The following is a 12,194-nucleotide window of genomic DNA, read 5'->3' on the forward strand; positions in this document are numbered from 1 at the left end:
TGTAGTAAAAATCAGCTTTAGTTGAAGAGAGAATTAGTAGTGTGAGTTGTATATTAGATGGGGGAAAGACACAGCTGCTCCCAGAATCCCCTGGCCAGACTTCTGACACAGATAATTAGGGCTCTGTTCTGGCTAACACATAAGCATCTACATAAGTTTGCTTCTCTCTGGACCCCCATTGGCTACAATGTGTACAGATGCCTAGGTGTTTGCAAGGTCAGAGCCCAAATGAGTCAGACAATGATCAGATCACTACGTTCACAAACAGGACTGGAAAACATTCTGTTTATCTAAAATACTTATATGTCTCCATTACCTCCAAATCTTTACTGTCTGTGTCCTCACAACATCCCGGTGAAATAGAAAAGCACTATTATCCCCATGTTACAGATGTGGAAGAAAAGCACAGGGAGGCTAAGTGACTTCCTCAAGGGATTCTGGGCAGAAGAGAGACTCCAGGTAGCCTAGTGATAGGCTAGTACACAAAACGCTGACTCATCTACCTCTTTCACGAGATCGGGTTGAAGAATTCCACTCAAATTTCAAATATAGATAAAAAATTGATAAAGTTTTCCCATGTCTCCCCCCTAACTGTTTTTCAACTAACTGTAGAGCTGGCTGAAATATTTCAAATTTTGATGAAGACGCAGTAATTTTTCAAAGAAACCTCTAGCAGTGACACAAAAAAATTGTAAAAAATATAAATAGTGACCAAATTTGTAAAAATCATGCCCTATTCAGTTACAATTCACAAACAGAAAAAGTGCTGTCTTTTCTATTCTATGCTACCTAGGTTCTTGTATGACCCTCATCACTGTAGTATCTGAGCGCCTTCTGGTTATGCATTGAGCAGCATGATTAACTTCTTTTCACATGTGGTTCATTGTATGTGCAGTGGAGTGTTTTCTTTTGGTAGGCTTTTTCCCCCCCACTGCTCTGTGTTTATGTTAGATAAGGCAAGCTGAAGAAGTGCACCTTGCAGTTGGAGCGGAAGACGGTGACGTTTATGATGATGCTTTGTTCCTGGAGGAGTTCCTTCCAAAGTCATGAACTGGCCCTCAAGAAAGCTCTGTCTCCTGCACAGATGATCTTAAGCCTTATGGAAAAAAGTTCCACTGTGTCTCAGGGCAGAGCTGTTGACCACAATTTTCATCCTGCAGCATTAGGCTCTTTTAGGTATGCTGGTCCCAAGCTTTTTTGCGGCCTGAAGATAAGAACAGAGATATTAACTAATCCTCACAACACTTCTGTTGTGTGGTATATAAAGCTGTATTATACCCATTCTTCACATGGAGAAAGTAAAGCGCAGACAAAAATAAGTGACATACCCAAGACCCCAGAGCAGCCTTAGAATTCAAGAATCCTTAGTTCTGAGTCCTACTGTTCAACTCTTTAGAACATGCTGCTTCACAGTGGTGCAAAACATGCCATCTCCACCCTTTAAAAACCTTATTGAATGGGGAAACCAAAGCAAAACATTTTATAAGCAAAAATAAACAAACAAGAGGAGTATTTGCATGTTAGGCCATGCACAATTCAGTGCAGTGTGTTAGTTTATAGAGAGCAGTTCCTTCTGTTTCCCTGCATTCCACGTGTTGTAAATAACTGTCATGTTGCTGTAAATCGATATAATCCCTTCTTGGGTTTCAGCCTGGTGCACATACACACATGCTTGGTTAGTGTCCAAAACCTACTCCACCCTGCTTCCCATGCTTTTCCTTTATTTTAATTTAAGAACCACAGGAATAAACTCTCTACCTTGCTCTTCCTCCCAAGCTGGCTGTTCTATCACCTACCTCACCTTTACCCTCTCTTGCCTTAGAAACACTTCATCTTCACTCCTCCTGAGTGGGTGTTGAGACCCACTAGTTGCAACTGCCAGGGTGACTAACCATGCAACTTCACACAGGGTCCTAAAAATCGGTCACAGGTACCATTAGTCGTGCTGTTATTCATAGAATCACAGAAGATGAGGGTTGGAAGAGACCTCAGGAGGTCATCTAGTCCAACCCCCTGCTCAAAGCAGGACCAACACCAATTAAATCATCCCAGCCAGGGTTTTGTCAAACTAGGTCTTAAAAACCTCTAAGGATGGAGATTCCACCATGTCCCTAGGTAACCCATTCCAGTGCTTCACCACCCTCCTAATGAAATAGTGTTTCCTAATATCCAACCTAGACCTCCCCCACTGCAACTTGAGACCATTGCTCCTTGTTCTGTCATCTGCCACCACTGAGAACAGCCTAGCTCCATCCTCTTTGGAACCCCCCTTCAGCAAGTTGAAGGCTGCTATCAAATGCCCCCTCACTCTTCTCTTCTGCAGACTAACCAAGCCCAGCTCCCTCATCCTCTCCTCATAAATCATGTGCCCCAGCCCCCTAATAGTTTTTGTTGCCCTCTGCTGGACTCTCTCCAATTTGTCCTTTCTGTAGTGGGGAGCCCAAAACTGGCCTCACCAGTGCTGAATAGAGGGGAATAATCACTTCTCTCGATCTGCTAGCAATGCTTCTACTAATGCAGCTCAATATACCGTTAACCTTCTTGGCAACAAGGGCACACTCACTGTTAACTCATATCCAGCTTCTCATCCACTGTAATCCCCAGGTCCTTTTTTGCAGAACTTCCGCTTAGCCAGTCAGTCCCCAGCCAGCAGTAGTGCATGGGATTCTTCCATCCCAAGTGCAGGACTCTTCTCCTTGTTGAACCTCATCAAATGTCTTTTGGCCCAATCCTCCAATTTGTCTAGGTCACTCTGGACCCTGTCCCTATCCTCCAGCATATTTACCTCTCCCCCCAGCTTAGTGTCATCCGCGAACTTGTTGAGAGTGCAATCCATTCCATCATCCAGATCATTAATGAAGATGTTGAACAAAACCAGCCCCAGGACCGATCCCTGGGGCACTCCGCTTGATACTGGCTGCCAACTAGACATAGAGTCATTGATCACTACCCATTGAGCCTGATGATCTAGCCAGCTTTCTATCCTTATAGTCCATTCATCCAATCCATACTACTTTAACTTGCTGGCAAGAATACTGTGGGAGACCATATCAAAAGCTTTGCTAAAGTCAAGGTATATCACATCCACCACTTTCCCCATATCTACAGGGCCAGTTATCTCATCATAGAAGGCAATCAGGTTGGTCAAGCATGCCTTGCCCTTGGTGAATCCATGTTGACTGTTCCTGATCACCTTCCTCTCCTCCAAGTGCTTCAAAATTGATTCCTTGAGGATTTTTCCAGGGACTGAGGTGGGGCTGACCAGTTTGTAGTTCCCTGGATTCTTCTTCTTCCCTTTTGTAAAGATGGGCATTACATTTGCCTTTTTGCAATAGTCCGTGACCTCCCCTGGCCGCTACGAGTTTTCAAAGATAATGGCCAATGGCTCTGCAATCACATCAGCCAACACCCTCAGCACCCTTGGATGCATTGCATCCGGCCCCATGGACTTGTGTGTGTCCAGCTTTTCTAAATAGTTCTTAACTTGTTCTTTCACCACTGAGGGCTGCTCACCTCATCCCCATACTGTGCTGCGCAGTGCAGCAGTCTGGAGCTGACCTTGTCTGTGAAGATTGAAGAGTACTTCAGCTTTTTCCACATCATATGTCACTAGGTTGCCGCCCCCATTCAGTGAGGGTTCCACATTTTTCCCGACCTTCTTCTTGTTGCTAACATACCTGTAGAAACCCTTCTTGTTACCTTTCACATCCCTTGCTAGCTGCAACTCCAATTGTGCTTTGGACTTCCTGATTACATCCCTGCATGCTAGAGCAATATTTTTATACTCCTCCCTAGTCATCTGTCCAAGTTTCCATTTCTTGTAAGCTTCCTTTTTTGTGTTTAAGCTCATTGACGATTTCACTGTTAAGCCAAGCTGGTCGCCTTCCATATTTGCTATTCTTTCTGCACACCGGGATGGTTTGTTCCTGCACCCTCAATAAGGCTTCTTTAAAATACAGCCAGTTCTCCTGGACTCCTTCCCCCACATATTAGCCACCCAGGGGATCCTGCCCATCAGTGCCCTAAGGGAGTCAAAGTCTGTTTTTCTGAAGTCCAGGGGCCGTATTCTGCTGCTCTCCTTTCTTCCTTTTGTCAGGATCCTGAACTTGACCATCTCATGGTTACTGCTGCCCAGGTTGCCACCCAATTTTACTTCCCCTACCAATTCTTCCCTGTTTATGAACAGAAGGTCAAGAAGAGCATGGCACCTAGTTGGTTCCTCCAGCACTTGCACCAGGAAGTTGTCCGCAACACTCTCCAAAAACTTCCTGGATTGTCTGTGCTCTGCTGTATTGTTCTCCCAGCAGATGTCAGGGTGATTGAAGTCTCCCATGAGAAGCATTCTTTGGTTTTAGTCCAAAAGGATATAAATGAGCTCCAGGCTAGAAGAGAGACAACCTTTACTGATCATCCAAAACTCCTGCATGGGGTGGATTTTACCTGTAATGATAACTTTAGTGGGACTGCTCATGCAAGGGTAGCTCACTGGTGAGATCCCCTTCTATGCCCAAGCTGCAGAGGACATGAAGCTGTTACAGTCCCAGAGGGAGTGCTTTGGTATGAGAGGAAAGATGGTCTAGTGGTTAGGATGCTAACCTAGGTCTTAGAAAACCTGGGTTCAATTGCTTGTTCCACCATTGACTTTCTGTGTAACTTAGGACAAGTTGCTTAGGCTCCCTGTGCCTCTATTCCCAATGTGGATATTAGCGCTTCTCTTCATCACAGGAGTGTTGTGAAACTAATTCCATTAATGATTATGAGTTGCTGTGGTGATCAAGGCTATGTAGATAGAGTAGCTTGAGTTTATCAGCTTGTTATTTTACCTCTGGCATTCTCTGGTTTAGTCTCTGGTGTTTTAGCCAAGATAGTGCCCATCACATAAGGACTAATCACATGAATAAGGCTTGCAAATCAGGCTCATTGCCTAAATTGGGACTCCCACATTTAAAAACCAATTGCACAATACTGGAAAGCATGAATAGTGAGTTGATTCATACCATTCCATCAGCAAACAGCAGTCGTCTTCGTTCCAGGCCAGATCATGGAGTGCATTAGCTCCCCAAATGCTGAGATTTCCCATACTTTGGTTGATGGGTTTTCAGTATGACACATTGCATATTGGGTGGAAGGAGAACATGTAATAATTCTAGGCAATGGTTTGAAAGGTCTAGATATGATATCATGTAGCCCCTGGCCTTTTTTTCTTTTTCTTTTTTTTAGTGGTGGAATCCACTCTCTTATTCATGTTCTGATTTTGATTTTCTTTGAACTTTTTCTGTTTGAAGAGATGAATGCTGGAGTACTGTCTCTCATATAATAGCGTGTCTGTTGTGGCTGATTTCCATTCAATGACATGCTATGGTGTTTTATATAGCAATGGGGTTGATCAAAGGCATTTGATGTCATTGCTGGAGTCATTAGCGAATTCTCAGCGTTGTACACCCGAACGTTAAGGCTGTGAGCTTTTGTCTGCAGGAAGTACACATAAAATGAAAGGTAGCCCTCTTAGATTTGAATTATTTTCTTAATGCAGTTGCTTGTGGCGATGTGAATTTCTTGAGGGAAGGGATAAAACAAATACAGTTTCTCCTTTGTCTGGAGATAAATTTCATTGAGCCATCTGACCTAAAGTCACTGATTTTAGGCACTGACTAGTCACCTCACTGTGTAATCTGCAGAGCTGCTCATATGAAGCAGTTAGGTATGTGCCACAAGGAATGTATCACATGTGGTAACAGTCTTCTACCCATCAGTTCCTTTTTCTCAAGTGTGGAAGGAGATTAACTCTACAATGGAGCCCCCTGCTGTTTCTGCAGAATATATGTCTGTCTCCTCACGCATCCACTGAACATGCTCTCAGTTGCACCCATGAAACCACATCAGGTCCGCGCAGGTCAGAATTTCTCCCTCCCATTATTATTCTCGGGTCACATGCATGAAACTCTCTACTTACAGAAAGAAAAGGAGTCTTGTGGCACCTTAGAGACTAACCAATTTATTTGAGCATAAGCTTTCGTGAGCTACAGCTCACGTAGCTCACGAAAGCTTATGCTCAAATAAATTGGTTAGTCTCTAAGGTGCCACAAGTACTCCTTTTCTTTTTGCGAATACAGACTAACATGGCTGTTACTCTGAAATCTACTTACAGAGCAATCAGTGTTTCATTTATAAGCCCTTATTTCTAAGGATGTGCAACTCAGCAAAAAAAAAAAAAAAAAAATCTGTTCCAGGCTTAAACATGACATATAAATGTTATGCCTAACAGCTCTCTTTCTTCTTCTTGTAAAAATGTTTCGCCCTATGCTTGACGACTATACTTACGGCCTTTGTCAACTGGAGCATTTTCTCATATTCTTGAGCAGTGATTTCCTCATATAAGCCATTTCCATTCTAAGAATATCTCCCCCCTTATCCTCTTCCCTCTGCTTTGTTTCACTCGGTATTGTGTTTTTTCCGACTGATTATGACAGTTAGCTCTTCAGGGAATAGGACCCTATCCCTCATTGAAAGGGCCTTGAACACCGTTGTTTTGCCGTCCCAGTTAAATTTTTTCTAAATTTGCCCAAGTTGTGAGCCTTTGCTCACAAGCTCACTAGAGACTTGCTCCAGTTTGGCAGCTAAATTCACTGGAGATTTCATGTGTGCTGAGCATGCTCCAGCCCAGGGCTGCAGGGACTGAAGATGACTTTCAGTGCAATTGCTTGTCTGGTCAGCAAGGGGCTGCTGTGGTTGCAGGCTCAAGAATTGAGAGCAGAGAGATCCCCTCCCCTGCCTTCTCAAGGCTCCTCCTGCTAATGCCCAGGCAGCAAGGAGGCGACGACTGGATGCAACTGTTGGGGAGTGAAGGGTGGGAATGAGGAAAAAAAGAGAGGGAAGGCAGGCAGAAGTTGGGGGGATATAGCAGCAGAGGGAGAGGGTTCAGGAGCTGGGGTGGGGTGGATATTGGCTGGTAGCTGGGGGGGAGGGAGATGAGCTGGGGTGGGATGGAGGTCAGATTGGAGCAGAGGGGGAGAGGTCAGGAGGCAGAATGGGAGTTTGATGGGAGCAGAGTAGGATGGGCAGGAGCTGAGGTGGGGTGGAGGATGGAAAGAAGCAGAGGGACAGGGTTCAGGATCTGCGGTGCGATGGAGGTTTGATGCGAGCAGAGGGACAGGGGTCAGGAGCTAGAATGGGGAGGAAGTTGTATGGAAGCAGAGAGGAAGGGGTCAGAAGCTGGGATGGTTGGAGGTTGGATGGGAGCAGAGGGGAAGGGACAGGAGCTGGGGTGGGGTGGAGGTTGTATGGAAACAGAGTGGGAGGGGTGGGGAGGTGGGGTGGGGTGGATATTTGATGGAGCAGAGTGGGAGGGGTCAGGAGATGGGATGGGGGGCAAATAGAGGCAGTAACTAGAGAGGTAGATAGGAAGATAGGGGTGTGGGTCAATATTAAGTGGATATGGGCATTGTGGAGTAGCAGGGAGGAGTCAGGAGCTGGTGAGTGCATAGGAGGAGAGGAAGATGGGGTCCGGCTTTGGGGCCCAGTGTTAGATGAGATTGCAACCATTAGAGAACGCTCCCCTCCAGAACCTGGAATTGGATCCAGGAACCCCGAGTCTCACCATTCTCTGTTGTCACAAGTTGCTGTGAAACACTGTCAAAGTGTGTATCTCACACTCGTCTAGTGGCTGGTTCACATGCAGGATAACAGCCTACTACTAGTAGTAGTTACTCCATTGGCTCAATTTATAGACAATTTGTTGTAGGTCTCAAGGTCTGACCTCTGCTCATGACCTAAGTTGGGGTCAATATGGGTCCACATGATTGAATTCTTTATTTCAAAAAGAACGAGGAGCACTTGTGGCACCTTAGAGACTAATACATTTATTTGAGCATAAGCTTTTGTGGGCTAAAAGCCACTTCATCGGATGTATACTGTGGAAAATACAGTAGGAAGATATATCTATATATATATATACAAGAACATGAAAAAATGGGTGTTGCCATACACACTATAACAAGAGCGATCAATTAAGGTGAGCTATTATCAGCAGGAGAAAAAAACCTTTTGTAGTGATAATCAGAGTGGCCCATTTCCAACAGTTGACAAGAAGGTGAGAGTAACAGTGGGGGAGGGGGGAGGGAAATATACATGGGGAAATAGTTTTACTTTGTGTAATGACCCATCCACTCCCAGTCTTTATTCAAGCCTAATTTATTGGTGTGTAGTTTGCAAATTAATTCCAATTCAGCTGTCTCTCATTGGAGTCTGTTTTTGAAGTGTTTTTGTTATAATATTACGACTTTTACAGACCTATATCTTTTAGAAAAATATCCAATCTCTTATTTAAAAAATGGCCAGTTAGTGCGGAACGTCATGACCCGTGGAAGTTGTTCCAATGATGAATGACTCTCAATATTCAAAATTTACACTTTATTTCCAGTCTGAATTTGTCAAGCAAAATTTAAAGTTAAGCACATGCTTAAGTGGCCATGATCTCTAGAGCTTTCCCCTCATTTTCCATCTTCACATCACAGTGTTGGTATATTGACGTTGCTCTCTCTCTCTCCTCTTTTTTCAGACAGGACCATCCTGGTGGATACAACTCTTCCTCCTCTGAGAGGTCTCTATGTTCTGGGGACTCTGGAATTCCCAGTCAGCTCCAGCAATGTCCTTAGTGCCACCTGTATAGTGGTTGCAGGTGGTGAACTGAAAGTGGGTAAGAGAGAAATAATGACCAGAGGCTGTTCTTAAAACAAGGATTTTGTTTTATTTGTTGATTTTAAAAACCCCCAAGAATTAACGACAAATACTATGAGATCATTCATGGTGATGCTAGGCCTGATAATCAAACAGGTCGTTGCTTTTTCTGTAATGCATACAAGAAAAAGGCCAGTTTAGAATGGGTTGGGTGAGGAGAAAATCTAACACAGCTAATGCATACTTAAGAACTAAATGTATATAAGTAGTGAAAAGCTGGTAAAACTCCCATTGATTTCACTGGGGCCAGGATTTTACTCAATGTATATAAAACCCATGGATGTGGATTGTATCTATCTCCCTGCACTTCCTTTGGCACTTGTTTTCTTGGATTGCAAGCGCTTCAAGGCAAAGACTGAGTCATCCTAGATGTGGGAGCAATCCCTAACATCGTGTGCTTAAAGTTGAAGTCAATAGCACTTAAGTAAGTGGCATGGAGGGCCTTTAACACCAACTCAAGAAGGCAACTAAGTTTTCCCACAAGGTATAGAAATCCTGATCTGACATAAAACTGGTCTAGCTGGAATGTTCTGCCAGTACCTCAGAATAGAGGGGTGCAGGGACTCTTGGGGAATATAGCATGGGGTGCTAGTTCTTATGCCAAAAGTGTCTCCAATGTCACTGGGTCTGTTACCTGCTATTCGCAATGAAGAAACCAATGCCTTTCCCCAGAAAAGTAATTACTCCCATAATTCTCTTCAAACATGAAGCTGCATAAAGCCGGGATTTTTCTTTACTTACAGGAATCATTTGGATGCTCAGATCAGTGTGTTGGTCACTCCCTGCCCTTTCTCAAGATTGGTTTTATGAACTTTAAAATGATAATTTATTTGAGTAATCACATTCCTGTGAAGTCGACCCTGGAATTTCTTTGTTGTTAATCTCAGGGGACTGGCAAGTTAATAAGCTTTAGCAAAAGAGATATTTTATTGCCTTTAGTTTTGCTTTGAAAAAAGGCTTTACAGGTAACAATGGAGGTCAGTGTACCTTTACATATTCTTAACAGTTTATTGTTCCCACCTTTTTGCAGTTTAAATATATAAATTAGGAAAATAAGTGTGCTCTGCTGCCTAAAAACACTTATTTTGAAATATTGATGTGCTTCATTGCTACATAAACTCCCCTTAAGCATATAGCCATGGAGAAATGCTGGCATTAAGAGCCAAACAAGTAGCTAGCTACACCTGTAGATTCTTTGGACAGCACCTTCTGGAGAAAGATTCTTGTTCCAGTTTCTGCTATAAAGGGGGTAGCTGGATACACATTCTTCATTTTGCCCACAGTGTTCTCCACTGGCTTTTACACTTGGCTGTAAAAACAGGAGAGGATATACCCCCCTTCTCTTCCCACGTGTTCCAGGCCTGAAGGCAGCTTCTTGGAGCCCATCTGTCCAATCGTGTGTATTCCATGCCCAAAGGAAGGTTTTTCAGCCCATCTGTCCTATTCCACCACACCCTGAAGAAATCCTGACACAAAACAGATAATGAGACAGTTTAGTAAACAAAGTTAATAGAGGTGGACATCAGCACTGAGTGATGCCTAAGTAGGATCTGAAATTGACACCGTCTGATCCACATACCAATACGCTCTCTCCAATGTAACTTCTCAGTGTCCTGCTTCCAGTGCAGCCATTATTGACTAAATATCATTGACTCTGTTTTACAGATGGGGAAGCTGATGCTCAGAGGGTATGTCTATGCTGCAGTTAGATACCTGCGACTGGCCTGGGCTAGCAGATTCAGCTTGTGGGGCTAAGGCTTGTGGAGTTGTTTAATTGCAGTGTAGACATTCAGGCCGCCACCTCACAGGGGCCTAGAGCCAGGGCTCGAGCCCAAGCCTGAACATCTACACCACAATTAAACAGCCTCTTATCCTGAGCACTGCAAGCCAGGTCAGCTGGACAAACCAGCCAGGGGTGTCTAGTTGCAGTGTAGACATACCCAGAGTGGCTACATGACTTTCCCAGACTATACACACATTCTAGGGCAGAGCCAGGAATAGGACCTTGGGCCCAGATTTCATAGTTCTCAGTCTGGCATATTTAACCTCAGGATCATAATTCTGTAGTCTATAAGTAATGCTTAGTTGAGCTTTGCTGTACATTAGAGCACCGGTTCTTTTATTTGGGAGAAGGTTGATTAAAGCACAGGAGTGAGAGTAGGAATACAGATAGGAGAAATATTCTTTGCAAGAAAAAAAGGAAGATTTCAGAGTTTCTGAAACGTCAACGATATTCCAACAATTATGACAAAACTTTAGCTTGAAATAAAACAGGGATGTGAATTTTAGATGAGTCTGTGCCTCCTAGAAGCTACTTGGCATAAAGAGATGCATGTCAGGGCTAAGAGCACAGAACTCCTGAGACTTCTCTGATGGGCCTTACTTACATTTTGCTTTTATGTACAGTGTAATCCACTGGTCAACGTGTGCTGTGAGTCCCCTCTGTACCTGATTCACGGGGGATACAATCTGGTACAGCTACCAGCTACTGGGTTTAGACCTGTAGCTCTGGATTTCCCTGGTTCAATGATGGTCACATAATACTTTAGAAACATTGTTTAGTTACACCTTACAGCATCCATGTGGTATGAAGTAGGAAATTATCATCATTCCTAGTTTGCAGCTGGGGGAACTGAGGCTCAGCGAAGTGTGATGACTTGCAAATGGAACTAGCAAGTCAGTGTCAGAAGGAGACACTCAAAAATGTTGGCCTCAACTTCTCAGCAGTTTCTGCTAGGTTTCACTTTGGGATTACTGGGTTCGTTCTGATCCAAAACTCAGGATTGAGGTTCAAATCTCGGTGGAATGAAACTGGAAAAAAAAAAGTGAATTCCATCCCTGAGCAAAGCCACCAGGTTTCATACATCTCTGGTAAGGAAGCACCAAAATGCTGAAGTTATTTCCTTCATGATGGGCTCATTGAAATCCTTTTTGAACTCTGTAGTACTCAGCTGTTCATTACTGGCAGGCTATCTGGTTTTGCCTGTCACACCAGAGTAAAACAGGGCAACACCACTCACTGATTAATTACCTAAATAGACTTTTTTAGTCTCAGACTTGTCACATATTGTCTTGGCTCTAGTGATGGCTGCTTGTCAGTCTTGTCTCTCATTCTGGGCAAGATGCCTAAGGTCATTATTAACTCATGACTTGACTGCCTGGAGATGAAGCACCAGACATTTCTGAAGTCTCTGTTGTTTTTGGTGTGAAAACCGTAATGCCCCAACTTCCATATTATTTATATAATTGGAAAAAATCATATAGAGTAATATCCCGCTTTATTGTCTTCCCAATTGGCACTTGGCAAAGGTTCATGGGATGATTAGGCAATATGACATGTCAGACCATGTGGTATAGCTGATTACCACCCAGCCTCCGGGGTGTAGTCAGGACATCTGAGGGATGCATGACTCCGCTCTACTGCATAGGCAGTCTTGAAGTTCTCAAACTTCTTTGTA

The 12,194-nt window shown here is 43.8% G+C and overlaps 1 protein-coding gene across 21 annotated transcripts in view; it reads left to right on the forward strand.

The window, feature by feature from the left end:
* PKHD1 (PKHD1 ciliary IPT domain containing fibrocystin/polyductin) overlaps nucleotides 1-12,194 on the forward strand; it is a 466,962-nt gene that overhangs the window by 264,603 nt on the left and 190,165 nt on the right. For all 21 annotated transcript variants that reach the window (XR_012157891.2, XR_012157890.2, XR_012157896.2 and 18 more), the window contains one exon: nucleotides 8,558-8,695. Coding sequence is in view for 16 of the 21 variants with exons in the window: in XM_073335719.2 (XP_073191820.1) it covers nucleotides 8,558-8,695 (138 nt within the window). In the remaining 5 variants the exon portion in view is untranslated. The remainder of the gene's footprint in view (nucleotides 1-8,557; nucleotides 8,696-12,194) is intronic.

The sequence above is a fragment of the Lepidochelys kempii genome, chromosome 3 (genome assembly GCF_965140285.1).
Source record: "Lepidochelys kempii isolate rLepKem1 chromosome 3, rLepKem1.hap1, whole genome shotgun sequence".
In the NCBI taxonomy this organism is placed as follows: domain Eukaryota; kingdom Metazoa; phylum Chordata; order Testudines; family Cheloniidae; genus Lepidochelys; species Lepidochelys kempii.